Source organism: Ovis canadensis, chromosome 13, assembly GCF_042477335.2.
Source record: "Ovis canadensis isolate MfBH-ARS-UI-01 breed Bighorn chromosome 13, ARS-UI_OviCan_v2, whole genome shotgun sequence".
Classification (NCBI taxonomy): Eukaryota; Metazoa; Chordata; class Mammalia; order Artiodactyla; family Bovidae; genus Ovis; species Ovis canadensis.
Window position 1 is genome coordinate 38,182,540 of NC_091257.1, and position 20,554 is coordinate 38,203,093.

Below are 20,554 nucleotides of genomic sequence, written 5' to 3' on the forward strand. Positions count from 1 at the left end.
CTATTTATCTAAATATTATGTTCCAAGCTAGCCCTATGATTTCAGGAAAAAAATTGTTCCTGCTTCCTTTTATTTCGCAGAATGGTTCTCTTTTTACTTTTGCTGCCACGAAACTCAAGTTTTATGCCCAGAGTTCAGTTGTAGAAACTATTACCTAAACTATGTTTCTGATTTAAAAACAAAACAAAACAAAACACCCAGCCCCCCTCTCCACTCCATCACTGTTAATTATTATCTTTGTATCCATATCTTTTAGAGTGAACTATCTCAAAACAATGTAGGCAGAGTATGAGTAAAACCAAAAATTTCATCTGAAGATAGATTTTTAAAAATTAATTTATTTATTTTAATTACAATATTGTGGTGGGTTTTGCCATACATTGACAAAATTCAGCCACAGATATACATGTGAAGATAGATTTTTGAACTGATTGCCTTTCAAAAGTTTCCTTTTCAGATATTACCAATGAAACCTCTGGGAGCAGGCAGTCCTTTTAGCAATGTCTTCTCTTTTCCCTGTGCTAGCCTCATTCCAACATTCTAGACTTCTCCAGGCAGATGGGTGTAGCAGGTATATATGTAAAAGAGAAAACAACAGACTCATTATTTGCTCAGAAGAATTGAAAGCAGGGACTCAAATGGATATCTGAACATCTAAGTTTACAGCAGCATTATTCACAAACCTGAAGGTGGAAACAACCCAAGTGTTCATTAACACATGAATAGACAAACAAAATGCATGTACACACAATGGAATATTGTTGTTGTTTAGTCACTAAGTTGTTTCCAACTCTTCTGCAACCCCTGGACTGTAGCCCACCAGGCTCCTTCTATCCATGGGATTTCCAAGGCAATAATACTGGAGTGGGTTGCCATTTCCTTCTCTAGGGGATCTTCCTGATCCAGAGAGCGAACCTGTGTTGATAAGGAGGCAGGCAGATTTTTTTTTCCCTGTTTTTTTTTTGTTTTTTGGCAGGCAGATTCTTTACCACTATTATTCAGTCTTAAAAAGTAATGAAATTGTGATATGTGCTACAATATGGACAAACCTTAAAAACATTTTGCTAAGTGAAAGAAGCCAGACAAAAAAGGACAATATTGTATGATTCCATTTATATGAAGTATCTATAATAGGCAAAATCATGGATACAGAAAATAGAGTAGAAACTACCACAGGCTGAGAGTGGTGGATATGGGGAGCTATGGTTTAATTGGTATACAGTGTCGTTAGGAATGATGAATAGGTTCTGGAAATGATAGTGGTGATGGTGGCACAACATTACAACTGTGCTTAATGCCACTGAATTGTGCACTTAAAGTGGTTAAAATGGTCAATTTAATGTTAGGTATATTTTACTACAATTTTAAAAAGAAAAAACAAAGAAGATAAGTCACCAGGGCAGCCAGAAATCTTTACTGTGACTTCAGTGAATCCAAAGGCCTGGTTTGCAGAGACTTGCTTTCAATAGAACAAAGTTGAGCTGTGTTTATCCAGCACCTCAAATTGAAGTAATGTGTATAGAAATTATACACATGTAATATGAGACTGAGTTATATTTTTTGTCTTTAGAAATGTTTGACCTTTTTTTCCCTGGCTTATATATTCAATTGGCCAGCAAAATTCAAGTGATAGGCCTGCTGCTGCTGCTGCTAAGTCACTTCAGTCGTGTCTGACTCTGTGCGACCCTAGAGATGGCAGCCCACCAGGCTCCCCCGTCCCTGGGATTCTCCAGGCAAGAACATTGGAGTGGGTTGCCATTTCCTTCTCCATGCATGAAAGTGAAAAGGGAAAGTGAAGTCGCTTAGTCGTGTCCGACTCTTAGCGACCCCATGGACTTTAAAAGGAATTAAGGGAAAGGTTGGTTGAGGCTATTCTATAATTTCCTCCAATACTTTTTTGAGAGCATGAGCTGCCTTTACTCATCTGTGAGGTCCCTATTTCTTGCCACTTGGTAAGCCTTGATCTATTTTTTGAATGAATAATTGTGGGCAGGATCCATGAGGTTTTTATTTTTGTAAAACTAGATAACAATGTAAGTATTATTAATAGAAGCACTGTCTCCAGTATGGCACTGGAACAAGAAACACAGAAAAGAAACTCAAAGCTATAAAGTTGGAGGTGGGGAAGATTGTAAAGATTTAGACTATAGGTTAAATTTCATAAACATTTTCACACCATTTAACGAATTTATATAGGGAAGACAAAATTGTCTTATAGATATCAGAGTATAATATATGAATGACTTTTACTATTAGATATAATATTAGATAGTACTTGTTGGTTCCTTCAGTGGAGACCCCAGTGAGTTCATTAGCTGCTCACTGAGGACCTTGTCTTATTAGATATTATAGCAGTTATTCAGACTGCTGTAACCTATGGACTCTATATTTTCATGCATTCACTCACCAAGGATTAATCACCATGGATTCCTAATGGACAGTCAGGTAAGGAAATATTTCTTTTACGTTATATATGCTCCTCTCTTTCCTCCTCCCCTCGCTCCCTCCCTCCCTTCCTTTCCTCAGTTCCTCTTGTAGCATTATCTATATTTTTAGGACAAACCTGAAATTAGAATAACAAAGTATACTTAGCCTGTGTAGGAGATAAAAACATGTTCCTGGAGATTGAAGACTATGAAGCACTAAGAGGCAATTCAAGGACTAGAAATTTGGGCAATATTTTCTCTAGTAAAAATGACCTCATTCAGATATTTTAAATGGAAACTTTAGCTTTTACAAATTTTTTAAAATTCTCATTGTCTGAACAAGGGCATATGACAGAGCATCTGCATGAAAGCCTAACTTTGATATTGAATATAGGAATAGAAACGAAAGGAATCATGTGTCATTTTATTGACCTGATATTTGCTGGGCCAAATGAAGTGGAAAAAGGGAGGAGAAAATATATAAAGCAGCAAAATTCCTTTGAGTATGTGGACAAGTGAAATATATTTTTTGGGGTAGAACATCTTATTGCTAAAACAGCAAACTGAAGATATCCAACACTGGGAGACTTGTGGTATACTAGCTAAATATAGTAACTAATAATAGATAATTAATTGTGCTTATTGTGCTTAGTCGCTCACTCATGTACAACTCTTTGAGACCCCCATGGACTGTAGCCCGCCAGGCTTCTCTGTCCATGGGGATTCTCTAGGCAAGAAAATGGGAGTGGGTTGCCATGCCCTCCTCCAGGGGATCTTCCTAATCCAGGGGTTGAACCAGGGTCTCATGAATTTCAGACGGATTCTTTCCCAGCTGAGCTACCTGGGAAGCATAAGAAGTATAAACTCAGATAGATTAATTCATTCTTCAAATTCATAACCATGAATTTGATAAAATTTTGATAAAGTTTGGTATATAAATTACACACATGTAATATGAGAATAAATTATTTTGTCTTTAGAAATGTTTGACCTTTTTTCCTCTGGCTTATATATGCAATTGGCGTGCAAAATTCAAGTGATAGATGTATGTTGTATTAAAAGGAAATAAGGGAAAGGTTGATTGAGGCTATTCTATAATTTCTCCCACCACTTTTTATGAAAGTTGTAATAGAACTTTGTAATAGAACTTTCAGAGTTTTTGAGATTTAATTAAAACTTTTAGGTTAATAACCCAATATGGATTAATTTTCTATATATATTTCAAAAGACAGTTCTATCAAGTGAAGAAAAAAGAGAATACCAGAATCATCAGGAAAAAATAGCATAAAACAAGTTTATGATTCTTTTAAAACTATTCTAAGCATATTTTCACTTTATATTTTTTGCCTCATTAATATATTTATTATAAAACTTTAAATATATCTTAAGAAATTTAGCTTTTCTTTTTTAGAGTTTTGACCTGTTTTACTTAAAATGGTACATGTTCATTATTAAAAAAATCAAGTTATACTGAAGAACAAAACAACAAAAAACCCCAACTCAATTAAAAAATGGGCAAAGGACTTAAATAGGCACTTCAACAAAGAAGATGCACAAATGTTCAATAAATACATTCACCATCATTAGTGAGAGGGAAATAAAAATGAATCCACAAGGAGATACCACTTCATAGCTACTAGGACGGGTTATTCTAAAAAAAAAATAAAATGCAAGCATTGGTGAGGATGGGGAGAAATTTAAACCCTTATACTTTGCTGGTGGGAGTTTAAAATTATGTAGGCTCAGTGTAGTGGAAAGTGGTTTAACAGTTCCTAGATACTGGTAATGATTACACACCATTGTAAATGTGTTTCATGCCACTGAATTATACTACTGTTAAAAAACTTGAATCAAGTAATAAGCAACCACAAAGAAGAGATCAACAAATGGTTGGTTTTAGATCCAGCTTTCTAGAAGGAATCATGTTAACGTTTGGTAGTCATCCTAATACCTTATTTTGCACATTGAACTGTTTGTTGTGAGATACTTCAGAAATTATCTCTGTAAAAAGTATAGAGAATAATATAAGCAACACTTAAGGACATGGACGTGCTGAATTGTTTAACATGAGCTGTGGCCTAGGCCTGAGAAGGGGGGCTGTGTGCCTGCAAAGTTAACCAGCCCAAGCAGGATGCAAACTTGCAGCAGTGGCCTTCTGTAAAAGGATCTAACCAAGTCAAATTAGACAGAAAAAGGATCACCGAAGAAAACTGGGAACCGAGAAAAGCCAGAGGTCACATCATTAAATGTTTCTGTGATAAGCATCCTTATTCTCTGTTTATGTTATTTGATAGTACTGTTTATCTTATTTTGGTCTAATTCTAAAGGTTGTTGTGTTTTCCTTTTATTTCTATTTCACGTGTTTCTGGATATAACATTACAAAAGAATATTGGTAATATGTATCTGCTTTTATAGGTCACAGTGGTATTTTTTAACAAAAGATGTAATAACATGCAAGTTGAACAGCCCACTGTAAATTAAGTTTAAAAGTCAAGGGGCACTTTGTTCTAGTTTGAACTCCGTCATCACCTTTTTTTGTAGTATTAGACTATAACACCTTAATTAAGGGGTTGCTTCCAAGATGGCACAGGGGTAAAGAATTTGCTTGCCCATTCTAAAGAAAGTCTCCTGGAGTAGGAAATGGCAACCCACTCTGGTACTCTTGCCTGGAAAATTCCATGGACCTGGAGATCTACAGTCCATGGGGTCACAAAGCGTTGGACACAACTGAGCACACAGCACAGCAGAGTTAATGTAGAGTTGGAATATTGAATAAAATGATCCAAATGAAATAATTTACCCCACCTCGTCAATTTTCCATATTATTTCCATCCAGTTTTACGTATTCTTTAGTAAGTATGAATAAAGAATGTCTGAATTTGTAACCTGGCTCCTGCATTTTAGCTGTGTGATTTCCCTAATTTTTCTCAGCCTTCATTTCCACATCTGTAAAACAGACATGATAATAGGACCTACTTCATACATTTGTTATGAGAATTCAGTGAATTGATACAGAAAATAAGTTCTTAACAAAATAATATATAAGCTACTTTTATTATTGTGCTGTGATGATGGTATTCCTACTATGTATTCAACCCTAGAATGAATATTAATGAGAGCTAGTAATGTGACATACTTCCTTATCTTAAAGAATTTATTTATTCAGAGACAATGTCAGAAAGCTGAATTTACAGGCCTTTATGAATGGGAAGCCCTAGTCAAATGGCCCTTCTAACTCACCTGGCCCTGAAATAGATCCTCATAAAATTTCTGTAATAGACTCTAAGTTGGTTGGAATCAGAGAAAAAAACACCAGAAGACTTGAGAGGAAAGAACTGAACTGAGCCCTGAAAGAGATAGGGTTTGCAAAGGCTGTTGTGGGGAGGCGAGGGTGGGGTGGGGTGGGGGGGGCACGTGGGGTTGAGGGCAGAGGAACACAGCTCCTCAATACCTTCCCCTCCACCCTCCACCCCCCATAATCCTGCTAGGAAGGCTTTCTAGCCTCTGTGTGCTTTATAGCCTCTCTCTGCATTCCTCGTGACATCACACGGCTAGAGTTTGCCAAATCAGGGATTTAAACTCTGGTTCTCCAAAGCCGTTCTTAGTTCCATACTAGGCTGCTGCTTTGATAATTGCAGGTTATATTATTCTATACTTTGTCCAGTTGGCTGCTGCTTAATATCCTATTAGGTTTTAGTGGATGATTTTTGTTTGCTTGTTTTTAATGATATTTCCTTTTGCATTTTCCTATCTGCATATATGCTGAATGGTATGTTTGCTTTTTAATTTAAAATTTGCTGATTTCTTATTTCTTGTAACTTAGGCGTAATGGCTTTGCTGAGGCCTCTTCTTCTGGATGTGGTCCCAACAATTCAACAGACTGCTGCTTTGGCTCTGGGGAGACTGGCTAATTATAATGATGACCTGGCAGAAGCAGTCGTGAAGGGTGATATTCTTCCACAGCTTGTTTATTCACTGGCAGAACAAAATGTAAGAATTTTTTAAAACCACAGTTATATGATTTTTGTTTTGGATTTTAAAAAAATTGATAGTTTGGGTACAATTGCAAGTGTGTAGGCATAGAATTATTAGGATATTAATACAACCTTCAATTCTTTGAACTACACACAATAATACCTTTAGGGTGTTTTACTTTGGGGATAATAGACAGCTTTTCTGCATTACTGTTAGTATAGGAGAAAACATATTAAAGTTTTTAATGGAATTATACACATAGCAGTGCTTTTATATATGGTCTTATTCAAGTTATAGGATCAGTCTTCGAAAGATGTATGGCACCCTGGGCAGATAAGTTATATACAGTAGTGTTGTGTTATTTGCTCAGTCCTACTCTTTGCCACCTCATGGACTGTAGACTGCCAGGCTCCTCTGTCCATGGGATTCTCCAGGCAAGAATACTGGAGTGGGTTGCCATTTCCTCCTCTAGGGGATCTTCCCAACCCAGGGATCGAAACCAGGTCTCCTGGGTTGAAGGCAGATTCTTTACTGTCTGAATCTAGTTAATAGGCAATGGAAGAGATAGCTTTGAAGCAAGGAGGAAGAGAAGCATTTGAAAGCAAGGAGAATGCATGTAAGGGAAAGTTTGACAAAGCATTTTTTGCCAAGCATGCAAGCATGTCAGGCCTTTTAAAGGTCATCTAAGAGTGCTTCCATTTTTTCCCCATCCTGTCTGATTCCCTTTATGTTCCTAACAATAGTTAAGGATCTTCCTCTAGGTAGGGTCTTTGCCTATTTGTTCCATCCTGCTGATTTATCATAACCTAGGGATGTATCTTTCTTGACATGTCTTTAAGATTAAATTATCTTTCTTACACATGTGTAACCAGAGGACAAACAATTCAATCAAAAAACGGACAAAAGACTCACACAGACATTTATCCAAAGAAAATGTACTAAGAGCCAAGATGAAAAAGTACTCAATGGCATTAGTCATTAGGAGATGAAAATCAAAACTGTGAAGAGCCAGCATTCTACCTACCAGGATGGCCATAACAAATAAAAGAAAGAAAAAAAAAAGGAAAATAGCAAGTGTTATTGAAGATGTGGAGAAGTTGTGTACAGTGGCACAGCTGCTATGGAAAACAATTTGGCAGTTCCTCAGTAAGATAAACATAATTACTATATGACCCAGCAGGTCTACTCCTGGTTATATTTCCAAAGGAATTGAAAACAGGTGTTCAAGCAAAACCTGAACACAAATGTTCATAGCAGCATTATTTACAATAGCCAAAAGAATGACTAGATAAAGTAAATGTTATATATCCATACAATGGAGTATTATCAGTTATAAAAAGGAGTGAAGTACTGGTACATTCTACGACATGGATGAACCTTGAAAAATTTATATTAAGAGGAAGAAACCAGACAAGGCTACATATCGTATGATTCCATTTATATATATATCCAGAAAATGCAAATCCATAGAGATGGACACAGATTAATGATTGCCAGGAGCTGGGGGAAGAGGGGAGTGAGAAGTGGCTACTTAATGTAGGGGATTTCTTGTTGGAGGAATGAAAATATTCTGGAACTGGATAGGTATGGTTGCACAACATTGTGAACGCACTAAATGTCACTGAATTGTACACTTTAAAATCGCCAATTTTTTTTTTTACAAAATGAAATAAAATTCTAATTGCTTTTTTTAATGTATTTTATTTATTTTTATTTTTTTTAATTTTAGTTTTTTATTTTTTAAATTTTAAAATCTTTAATTCTTACATGCATTCCCAAACATGAACCCCCCTCCCACCTCCCTCCCCATAACATCTAATTGCTTTAAAATGTGCCTTTTTTTTTGTTTCAAGATTGGAGAGTCATTTGCTAATGACTTTTATCTCTAGGAGGAGTTAAAGAAATTGTATTTTTCTTGTAGGCGTTCTTTCTATCATCAAATGCTTGGACTCTTAGCTAGCTCCTCTGAGGGCAAGGTCTGTGTTTGATATCTCACATAGAAGGTTCTCTAAGGTTTTCTAAGTGTGAATGAGTGGCCATTAGTTAAAGCAACAGGGCACATGTGAGGAGAAAGTGAGAATGGGAAGCATCTTCACAGGCTTCTGTCTCCTTCCCCTTCCAGGCCTTTAACCCATTTCTCACATGAGATTTAATCTCTTCTCTATGTGTACAAAGTCCTCTGGTTTGGTTTTTCCTCCCTTTTCCCTCCAGGTTTTCTTTCGTTCCTTCCTTCCATCCTTTCTTCTTTCTCTTCTCTTCTTTTCTGGCAGTTCTTTTGGTGAGGCATTCCAGGAGAGAAGAGAGTTACAGATTTGGAGAAGCAGAAGTTAAGAGGAAGGGGGAGTGAGATAGAAGAGTATGAATTCTAGGCACTGTAGTTAATGCTAACTGTTGGTGCTCAGTAAAGTGTGAATTTGAAAATTCTGCAATAAACATTCAAATCAGCTTATGGTAATGACAAGAAATGTATCACTATTATTTTTCCACAATCATGAGAAAATAATCTATGGAAAGCTACTTTAAAACTCTTCTAATTTTTGTAATGATTTAGTAGATATTTGGTTACGGACTTGTAAAATTAGACTTTGTAACAAATATTTTAATGTCTATATATGTTGATATTTAAGAAACTAAAGAAATATATCAAATCAAAACATTGTTACTAACAGTAGATTCCTTGTCTTTTCAACATATCCTAATTTTAAGATATAATCTGTTAAAATATAACTTTTGTATTTTCTCTCTCATATAATTTTTTATTGATTTTTAGTATTTTAGCCTATGTAAATAGAATGCTTTCAAAACAGTTGCTGTAGTCACCTAGTTGCTTTTTTTGTATACACTGTGAAGAAATAGAAACTTTATCTGATGATTGCTAAGTGCACCTCAGAGCATAGTTGTTATTTCAGGATAACACGGGACACCAGAAAGGTTAGTTGAGGTCATGCTTAGAGACTGAGGGCAAGTAAAGGAAATGAATTTGTCAGGTGACAGTTTAGTTGCACGTGCTAACAATCTAGGAGTTCCCACAGGACAAACAATACCTTTCACTGTAATGCACAAACATAAACTCCCATTATTTTATGAGTCTGTAGGAAATACAATGCTTACATTTTATTTTATGCAGTTTCCAAATGCATGTTTCAGAGTAAAACATTTGAAATGAAATTAAAGATGTACACCGTTTCAGTTCAGTTAATGAACAAAAGCAATGGGGAAGCCTCAAAAAATCAAAATGATTTTGCAAGATGTTTTTCATCTTTTGTATTTAAAAAACTGCAGAGCTTTTTTTTTTATTTTAAATATCAGTGTCATTTTTTTATGTTTGTTGTGGTCTATTTTAACTTTTAGCTTGATTCACATTGAGTTTTGTCTATTTACCCTTGTAGCGTTTTTACAAGAAAGCAGCTGCCTTTGTGTTACGAGCCGTTGGTAAACATTCTCCCCAACTAGCTCAGGCAATAGTTGATTGTGGAGCACTGGACACACTGGTGATTTGCTTGGAAGATTTTGACCCTGGAGTCAAAGAGGCTGCAGCCTGGGCACTTGGCTATATTGCAAGACATAATGCAGGTAATGACCCTTATTATAAAATAGGATTATTAAAGTTTACATTAATTAGGTAAACCTGGTTTTGCTTACTAATAAACCATAGATATGAGGTCTTCATGATGTGTCCATACATTATGGGAGATAAGTTTTGAATGAAGGCCAAATTGTTTGGATCACAAATTCATAAAAAAAAAAACCAAAAACCCTATACATGTCAGTCTTTATCTTAGTTAGCAAAAGAGACATTTGAAGACAGAGTGTGAAGCAGGGGAACATGGGGAGAATGAGATATTGATTGATTTAAAGACCTTGGTAAATTGGTTCTGTTACAAAATTATTAGTTTGTTACTCTCCAGGGGACATTGGGTCTTCACTCTCACTTATGGTAGGGTGTTCCTAGGTAGCCGAGAGCCATGTTGTATGAGTGAATAATGTTGAAAAGATGTGGGCATGGTAGCTTTCTAGAATATATTTGTATTCAGCCCAAGATTGGCAGGAAGACGGAGAAAGAGAAGGAGCGCCTTTTCTTACAAACTGAGCTCAGTGAGGCCATCAAGAAGGGACCTGGGCCTCTTGTGTGAAGGTTGTGCCAATACACTTGATTGGTAAAAAAGACACAGTGAACAGAATTGCCCCCACCACTTTACAGAAGTTGCTAAATAATATGCAAATAACACAATAAGAGAATAACAGTTTTTTAAACATGTAAAAATGAAAACTTTGCGAGTAATCCAAGAACTGCATAATAAAACATCAGTGAAAGTAAAGCAGAAAAAAACCCAAGTGGTTAAGAGCACTGTGGCCTTAGCTAGAATCTGAGTTTGAGTCCAAGTTCCAGTCATTAGTTGCTGTGTTACCTTGGACATGGCTTTTAAACTGTCTGCAGCTTAACTTCCTCATCTGAAAGAAAGGTTGTACTACTTCCACATTTGTTGTGAGATTGATGAGATAGACCAGGACATGGTAAATATTCAATACATTTAATATTATTAAGACTGAAGATTTAAGAGGGCACGATGATGTTTCTATTGACAAAGGCACTAGAAATTGTATGAACTTGTAGAAAGCCATGCAAATTTAAGCCATAAAAGAGTTTATGGTTACTATAGAAAGCCTGCTTTGAGAATTCATCCTAAGGATAGAATCCCACAGAGTGAAGAAGCTGCATTTATGCAAATTTGTAACATCAAAGCCCCTCAAATATTTGGTAGAAATTTAGGGGTTAAATTATAGAAGTTTACTTAATGGAATCTCATTCAACAGTTATGAATCCTGCATGATAACATGAAAAAGTGATTATAATGTGAAAAATTAGAAAATTATATATTACAATTATGTGTATGTGTGAAAGTCACTCAGTCGTGTCCCACTCTTTGTGATCCCATGGACTGTACAGTCCATGGAATTCTCCAGGCCAGGATACTGGAGTGGCTAGCCTTTCCCTTCTCCAGGGGATCTTACCACCCCAGGAATCGAACCCAGGTCTGCGGCCTTGCAGACAGATTCTTTACCAGCTGAGCCATAATGATATAAAAAGAAAATAAAATCTTATATGGATATAAATTACAAGCGAGTACATATTTGTGTTACTAGGGTTATAGAATGAAGAATATTTTAAATTCATTTTCTAGATTTTTCAATGTGCATGCATGTATAAAATAATGACTACTGTTTATTGAGTAATTACTATGTGCCTGGCTCTGTGCAGTATGCATCAGGATATTATCTCATTTTGGCTGCGGGTATACTTAGGGCAGGTATTACTCTCCCTGTTAAACAGAGGAGGAGAGTGGAAATGTAGAGGATGCCTGAAGTTACGTTAATGGTTGAGCCAAAATTGAAATCTAAATCTGTCTGACTCCAAAGCCATATGTTAACCCTGTACCATACAGTTTGACTGTGTACTTCTTGAAAGAGTATTGAAGAAGAAATTCAAAACAGAAACAGGAAGTGGCTGTCCCATAGTTATGTTTAATTTGGTTTTTAAATGATGACACTGCTGGAGACAATAAAATAATGTAAAAATAAATCAAGAGAGAAAACTATTTGTCATGCTTAGAATGATTCAGAATTGGTACAATAAAATTATTTCCTTAATATCTGAATTTTGGTTTTCCAAGTAGGTTCACCTTAGGACTATTGCTTAATACATGTTGATTAGGAAAACTAAGGCAGTGTTTTAAATTAGAAGCTGGTTATCATGGGGAAACTACATGAGTATATTTAGTCTTTTTTTTTTAATGTCAGAGGACTTTACAGATTGTAACATGAGTATTTTAAAGGGTGATGCAAAAGAACTTTGAGGACAATTGTGCAGATACTCTGTCAGGCGGGTGCCCATAGATAACCTTTCCATATCTCCCTTTTGTTGAATCTGAGGCTAAATGATTATAGTTTATAAATAGGCTCTTTCTAAGGGATTCCATTCCAATTTCTTGCTATAATCTGGCTCCCACATGGAATTCCCAGTGTAATTTCAATATTTCACAGTCATTAGGGGCTTGGGACCCAGAAGCTCCCAGAAGGGATTACTGAATAGATTTCTCAGAAGGAAAGGGAATTGTTATCTAGTAAGCAGTAAGTCATAATTCACATCCTGAATATCAGTGAAAAGAGAAGATTTACCTTCAAATGACCTGATTTCTTTCTTGATGATCTCCTAAAAATGGAATATATTGAGATGGAAAGGATTCATTCAGCGTTTTCTTCTGGGAATTAGTGGTAAATTGTTTGATTAGGTAGTTTAAGAAATATAAACCTTAAAGGAGATACAAAAGAAATGACCTTTAAGGGCAATAGAAAGAAAACGTTTTGCGTGTAGGAAACAAAAATAAAGTAAACACACAATTATTAGAAGAGGAAATCAGTGGGCATCATCTGATGTTTCCTTATTTGAAAAATACAATTTCTAAAAGCTACTTGTACATATAGATTTTAAGGCATTGTACAGATAACCAAAGGTAACTGGAGGCTAACCATCAGAAATGGTGGTCGTAAACTCTATCATGGAAATTTAATGAGACGATTTGTAACTCTGAGCAAATCGGCTCATTAAATTTCCATGATAGAGTCACCAGTTACTGAATACACACCTCTTTGAAGAAAAATAAACTACCTCTTTCTGTTTGGGGTTCCTTAAGAAAGGCTCAGACTGATTGTCGCTCTTCCTCTAACGTGCTACAGTCTCCCCCTCAGCAGAGTTATTCTGGTTGCGTATTTACCTAACTAGTGTCCAATCTCTCATTATTTTCAAGAACTAGTCTTGCTTTTGGAACTACAAGGGATGAGGCCAGAGGAACGGTGGGCTCTGCTGCCTTTGTGCTCCCACTGGGAGGGCCCAGGCCTTCCTTCCTCCCCACTCTGCCTGGCGGCCTGGCTCTAGCCTTGCACCAGTGGGTGACACAGAAGCTCCGTGGAGAAGTGCTGCCGGTGACCTGGGTGGAGTGTGTGGCAGCCGTCACAGTACTAGGGGACTGAGGTGGGAGCAGTGGCCTGGCGGCAGCCTGAGGAAAAAAAAAAAACCACGTAGGTGTTTTGGAGGAATGCTCTTCCATGTTTCGGCTAACAAGAATTAAGTTTTAAGTGTTTGTTTAGGAGCTTTAGCTAAAAACACTGTCTCTTGTAAACTTTGTTTCCTATAAACCTTTGCTGTCTCTGAGTAAACCTTGGCAAGTTCTCAGTACTGGCAAAGTGGAATAGGTTGGATTAAGTGTCCTAAAACACTTTAATTATTAACACAATCACCCTATTACAGATGAGGAAGATGAGGAAACTGAAATAGAGAGGTTAAAGGATTTATTCTGGTCAGACGGCAGTTTATGGCAGAGCTGTTTGGCCATTACTCAGAAGCCTTCAGAGATTCTTCCTTTTTATAATGTGAGAAAGGCAAGTGTATGAAAGCTCATCACTCTTCTTCTTAAGCTCCTTGCAGTATCTGCAAGTCTCGCCAGATACTTCTGTTCTTAATTCCCAATGACTGGTTCCACATGTGTGACTATGCTGTCTCCCTGGGACCTGATTTATCTCCTTAGGACCTAAATCAAAAGAGAGACTTCCCTCCCTGCTTGGTAGTGGTCAGGAAAGGGGATGGCTGCAGCCCCAGATGAGCAGTGCTTAGCGGGCTCAGCTGATTAGGATTCCACAGCAACAGTGAGTCGACTGTGTCTTGTTCACCAAGTAGATAACGTAAGGGAGGAATCCAGACAGAGCTGGATGGCCTGATTCTTTTCTGTGTCATTTAGAATGATGAAATGATAAAAAGAAAAAATAATTTTAAAAATCAGAGTTTTTACATATATTCTTCTTGTGCCACTCATGCCACCCATATATAAATACCAGTAGTCTATATCGTGTGGAACAGGCTTAGGTTGCAGTAATTAATTTTTTAAAAATCTACATGTTAGTGACAAATATCTGAGATAATTAGGAATTCTGTACTGTAGGTATTAGAGTAAGGAAGGAGGGGAAGAAGGGGACAAAAGGATGGCAATTCTCTGTTAAAAGCCTTAAAGACTTTAGTGATACCTGTAGATAATAAGTTGGTTTCTGTGCCATCTTTTTATAACTTATTTTATCTTGGAGGGGTTGAGGAACACATAAGCATAGAGGAAAATGATGTATATGAGATTATATGTATTATATATTATACCAATTTTGACACTAACATTTATTTCTACCAATACTTTTCTCCTTATTTAGGTGTCGGTAAAAAAAGATGAAAGTGAAAATAAACGTCTCTTCTATGTTCTTTGGGCATAGACACCAAATGTGTTAAAGTAACATTTAAAAAAAATAAATTTATTTATTTATTTATGATTTACTTTATTTTTGGCTATGCTGGATCTTTATTGTAGCACGGGCTTTTCCCTAGTTGTGGAGAGCAGAAGCTATTCTCTAGCTGCAGTGTGTGGAGAAGGCAATGGCACCCCACTCCAGTTCTCTTGCCTGGAAAATCCCATGGAGGGAGGAGCCTGGTAGGCTGCAGTCCATGGGGTCGTGAAGAGTCAGACATGACTGAGCGACTTCACTTTGACTTTTCACTTTCATGCATTGGAGAAGGAAATGGCAACCCACTCCAGTGTTCTTGCCTGGAGAATCCCAGGGATGGGGGAGCCTGGTGGGCTGCCGTCTCTGGGGTCACACAGAGTCGGACATGACTGAAGTGACTTAGCAGCAGCAGCAGCTGCAGTGTGTGGGTGTCTCATTGTGGTGGTTTCTCTCATTGTGGAGCACAAGCTTCAGCAGTTGCAGCTCCTAGACTCCAGAGCACAGGCTCAATAGTTGTGATGCACAAGCTTAGTTGCTTGGCAGCATGTGGGATCTTCCTGTACCAGGGATTGAACCGTGTCTCCTGCTTTGGCAAGTGGATTCTTCACCATTGAGCCATCAGGGAAGCCCTAAAATAACATTTTTAATTGTAACTTTTACTCAGTGGTAACCTAATTTGTTAGTCTCTTTTAGGGTTAGTTTGTATGCTGGTAAAAAATTATATGTGAGTTTTTCTGTATTTTTATTTCTTGTGATTTTTAAAGTACAGACTTCTGATTAATAAAATCTTCCAAGCTTTCTTTGCATTTTTTTTGGAATTCAGAATATGGAACAATAAAATATAATTCTGTAATCTCAGATCCCCAAGTCACTGAGAACTACAACTTTATATAAAGGCTAGCAAGTAATTTCTTTATCTCCATCATCATCATCATTGTAATTATCAAAAAGTATTTGAGGCATTTATGTGTATGTTACCATGTCTTTTGTTACTGTACAAGGTAAAATAAGTTGGCTAACATCTCACCTCTAAGATTTTATAATCTAAGATGGAAGAATTGAAACAATGAGCATAAAAGTCATCCAGAGAGCTGACCAAATATTGAACAGAAAGGTACAATATTATCTTAAGAATATGAATAATACATTGGGTGATTTTACTTTGGCTCAAGTGAAAGACAAATTGTGAGTTATGTTTTTTTTACTGTGCTAGAAAGGGGAATCTTTACTTTGTTCTTAAAAATTTTGTTATATCCAGATAACTTCTGAACTCTGTTGGGCATAGATATAAAAGGAAAGTGACATTGATAATGATAAATACACACACCTACAATCAATTAATCTTTGACAAAGGAGGCAAGGATATACAATGAGAAAAAGTCTCTTCAGCAAATGGTGTTAGGAAAGTTGGGACAACCACATGTAAATCAGTGAAGTTAGAATATACCCTCTCACCATACACAAAAATAAACTCAAAATGGCTTAAAGACAAACATTAAGACATGACACCATGACACTCCTAGAAGAGATCATAGGCAAACATGCTCTAATATAACTTGCACCAATGTTTTCTTCACTCAGTCTCCCGAGGCAATAGAAATAAAAGCAAAAACAAACAAATGGGACCTAATCAAACTTACAGGCTTTCACACAGCAAAGGAAACCACAGACCAAATGAAAAGACAGCTTATAGAATGGAAGAAAATATTTGCAAACAATGTGACTCACAAGGGCTTAATTTCCAAAACATACAAACAGCTCATACAACTATAACTCAACAACAGCAGAAACAACCAATCAAAACATGGGCAGAAGACCTCAGTGTCTTCTTTCTGCAGAGAAGAAATACAAATGTCTAATAGGCACATAAAAAAGATGCTCAATATCACTAATTTTTAGAGAAATGCAAGACAAAATGACAATGATGTGAGGTACTACCTCACATCAGTCAGAATGGCAATTATCAAAAAGTCACAAATAACAAAATGCTTGAGAGGGTATGGAGAAGAGGGAACCCTCCTATACTGCTGGTATGAATGTAATTTGGTATAGCCACTATGGGAAACAGTATGGAGGTTCCTCAGAAAGCTAAAAATAGAGTTGCTGAATGATCCAGCAATTCTCTTCCTGGACATATATCCAGACAGAACTCTTATTCAGAATGATACATGTACCCCTCCATTCACAGCAGCATTATTCACAATAGCCAAGACATGGAAACAAATGTCCATAGACAGATGAATTGATAAAGAAGATGCAGTACATGTATATAATGGAATACTACTCAGCCATAAAAATGAATGAAATAATGCCATTTGCAATAACATGATGGACCTAGAGATTATTAAGTGAAGTAAGTTAGAAAAAGAAAGACAACTACCATAGAATATCACTTATATGTGGAATCTAAAATATGACACAAATGAAACTCTTAGATCATAGGCAAAACACCTGTCTATGAAATAGATAAATTCACCTATCTATGGAATAGAAACAGATTCAGGGACAAGGAGAACAGACTTATGGTTGCTAAGAGGGAGGAGGTTGGGAAAGGGATGGAGTGGGAATTTGGGGTTAGCAGATATAAGCTAATGTATATGGAATGGATAAACAAGTTCCTGGTAATTAGGAAAATTTTAGGCATGACTGGGACAACGTTCATATGTGAATCTACTTTTTCAACTGTAAACTTTTTGGACTCTAAATACTGTAGATCGAGCATTTCCAATAAAAATTTAGCAGCTAAATTGAGACAGGCTGTAAGTGCAAAATATACACTGGATATCCAAGACTTGATGTGAAGAAAAAAGTGTAAAGTATCTCATTAAAACTTTTAAATATTGATTACATGTTGAAATTATAGTATTTTGGATATATTGTGTTAAACAATTGATTATTTAAAATTTTTATTTTAAATTTATTTTTAAATTAGAGGATAACTGCTTTACAATGTTTTATTAGTTTCTGCTGTACAACAATGTGAATCAGCTATGAGTATACTTATATGCAGGCTTCCCAGGTGTCTCGGTGGTAAAGAATCTTCCTGCCAATGCAGGAGATGCAGATTTGATCCCTGGGTCAGGAAGATCCCGTGGAAAAGGAAATAGCAACCCACTGCAGTATTCTTGCCTGGGAAATCCCATGGACAGAGAAGCCTGGTCGGCTATACTCCATGGGGTCGCAAAGAGTTGAATAGGACTTAGCAACTATACAACAAAAACAATGCATATATCCCCTACCTCTTGAGTCTCCCTCCCATCACCCACCCATCCCACCCCTCTAGGTCATCACAGACACCAAGCTGAGCTTCCTGTTCTATACAGCAGCTTCCCACTAGCTATCTGTTTCACACATGATAGTGTATATATGTCAATGCTACACTCTCAATTAGTCCCATGTGCTCCTTCCCCCCACCCCCGCCCATGTCCACAAATCTGTTCTCTACATCTCCGTCTCTATCCCATGATTAAAATTAATCTCACCTATTTTTACTTTTTAAGTGTGGCTACTAGAAAATTTTAAATATGTGGCTCATGTTCCCATCTGACAGTACTGACTTAGAATTCCTGTGCTGTGCTATGTGTTTTTCTGTTAAAAGGCAATGAAGTGGTGATGGTGTGGCCTCAAAAAGTCACTTAATATGCTGAAATTAATCAGTATAGCTGAATGGTGATATGTAGTAAGTTAAGGAATATGGAACTAAATGTACTATTTGGAGAGAAATAAATGATGAGTCAACTTCAAGCAACCACTTACTAATGTAAGGGCTGAAATATACTCTATAAGTGGCCAAACTATCAGACTTGCACATTGTCAGTGGGGCCCCATATTGATAATCCCCTTTGGAAAACAGTATTGCAGTGCTTATTACCTTGACCTATATGAGATTACCTATATTTGATTGGTCTTGACTTAACAAAAACAGCAGTTTCTGTGGCTTAATCTAAAAATATCAAGAACCTCTGAAGCAGGGCAGCTGAAGCCTGTGCTCTGGACAACCTAGAGGGATAGGGTGGGAAGGGAGGTGGGAGGGGGCATTCAGGATTGGGGGGGACACATGTATACCTATGGCCTGTTCATGTTATGTATGGCAAAAACCATCACAATATTGTATAATAATTATCCTCCAGTTAAAATAATTAATTTGAAAAAGCCACCACTCTTCTCAGGACCACCTCCTCAGAGCATCTGTCTTAAGTAAATACACGCATGCATGCACACACATACGAATGTGTATGTTTGTCTAACGTGTGGAATATGTATGTATGAATATAGGACCCATGGTAGCTAGACTCCAAGAATCCCTCAAATGTCCCACATTCTGGCATTCTCACCCTGGTACAGTCCCTCCCATATCACACCAGGATTGATCTGTGTTACCACTAGACTGCAGCAGAAACAATGGTCTGCCACTTCTGAGCATGGGTGACCAGCTTTACAAGCCTTTACAATGATTCTGTTTTGGGGGTCTCTCATCACTTTGCTGGAGGGAAGCCACTGCTATGACATGAGGACCCTCAGGTAGCCCAAGGAAAGGCCTGTGTTGTAAGGTCTTTGACAGCCAGCAAGAAATGGAGCTTTCTAGAACTATGTGGGTGAGCTTGGAAGCAGATACTACCCCAATTGTGCCTTCAGAGATGACTGCAGCCCCCACAGACAGTGTAGTAGCAATTTCACGAGAAATTCCAAGCCTGAACCACCCAGCTAGACTGCTCATGGATTTCTGACCCACAGAAAGTATGAGAGAGAAAATGATGCTTTAAGTCGCTGAGTTTGGATCAGTTGGTACGTAGCAGTGCTTAAATGGGCTTCCCTGGTGGCTCAGCGGTTAGAGCGTCTGCCTCCAATGCTTGAGACCCAGATTTGATCCCTGGGTCGGGAAGATCCCCTGGAGAAGGAAATGGTAACCCACTCCAGTATTCTTGCCTGGAGAATCCCATGGACAGAGGAGCCTGGCCGGCTACATAATCTTAAAGCACTGTACTTAATAATGCAAAACCCCAAACCCACAAAACAATTAAGTGTCCTGAGTTGGGGGGATGGTTAAGTAAACTATAGCATATTTGCTCAGTGGGATATTATGCAATTATTAACACTGTTGGGGCAGCTCATCCTCAGGAATAAAAGTGGACAGTGGAGGCCCAAGGGTAACTTCAAGGAACCACTCAAAAGGAGTCATACCAAGAACTGCTGGCCAGGGAGCCTTTGTATGAAAACGTCCTGTACACTTTCTAACCATCTAGTATTTCGTTTCTGTTTCCTCTCTCCTTTGTGTGTTCTCATAGAGAATTCCGCTAGGGCACAGCTGACCCTTTACTGTTTAGCCTCCTCTGTTAGCCTGAGCTCCTAGGGGCCTGAAGCAAATAACAAATGCCAATGAAGTTTGAAGGTTCAAAGTTTAATAAAATCTTTTTAAAAATCTTAAAATCCACTTAAGATTGTTTTGTTTTGTTTTTGCAGATTGTAGGTAGAGTGAAACTACAGTTGTGGTTGCAATATTATATAAAGCAAGTGGAAATGTATTTTTTGTTTGGGTGTTTTTTTTGTGGGGGGTGCTGTGCCACACGGCATGTGGAATTTTAGTTCCCTGACCAGGGATTGAATCCACATCCCCTGTGTTGGAAACACGGAGTCTTAAACTTAACCTGGATTGCCAGGGAAGTCCCTAAAGCAAGTGGAAATGAATGGAAACATTTCTAGATACAAAAAGCATATTTTATAAAAAGCTGATTCCAAGTAATTTATTGTTTCATCCCAAGAGCCCTCCAGACCCTCTCTGTAGGTCTGCCTTCTTTCATTCAGCCTAGTCTCAGCTGTTGAGTAGTTATAAGTG

General features: G+C 37.4%; 1 protein-coding gene across 2 annotated transcripts in view; it reads left to right on the forward strand.

Moving 5' to 3' along the window:
• Nucleotides 1-20,554, forward strand: part of SPAG6 (sperm associated antigen 6) — a 60,580-nt gene that overhangs the window by 6,861 nt on the left and 33,165 nt on the right. For both annotated transcript variants that reach the window (XM_069547414.1, XM_069547415.1), the window contains exons 3-4: nucleotides 6,251-6,417; nucleotides 9,792-9,975. In XM_069547414.1, coding sequence (XP_069403515.1) covers nucleotides 6,251-6,417; nucleotides 9,792-9,975 — 351 coding nt within the window. The remainder of the gene's footprint in view (nucleotides 1-6,250; nucleotides 6,418-9,791; nucleotides 9,976-20,554) is intronic.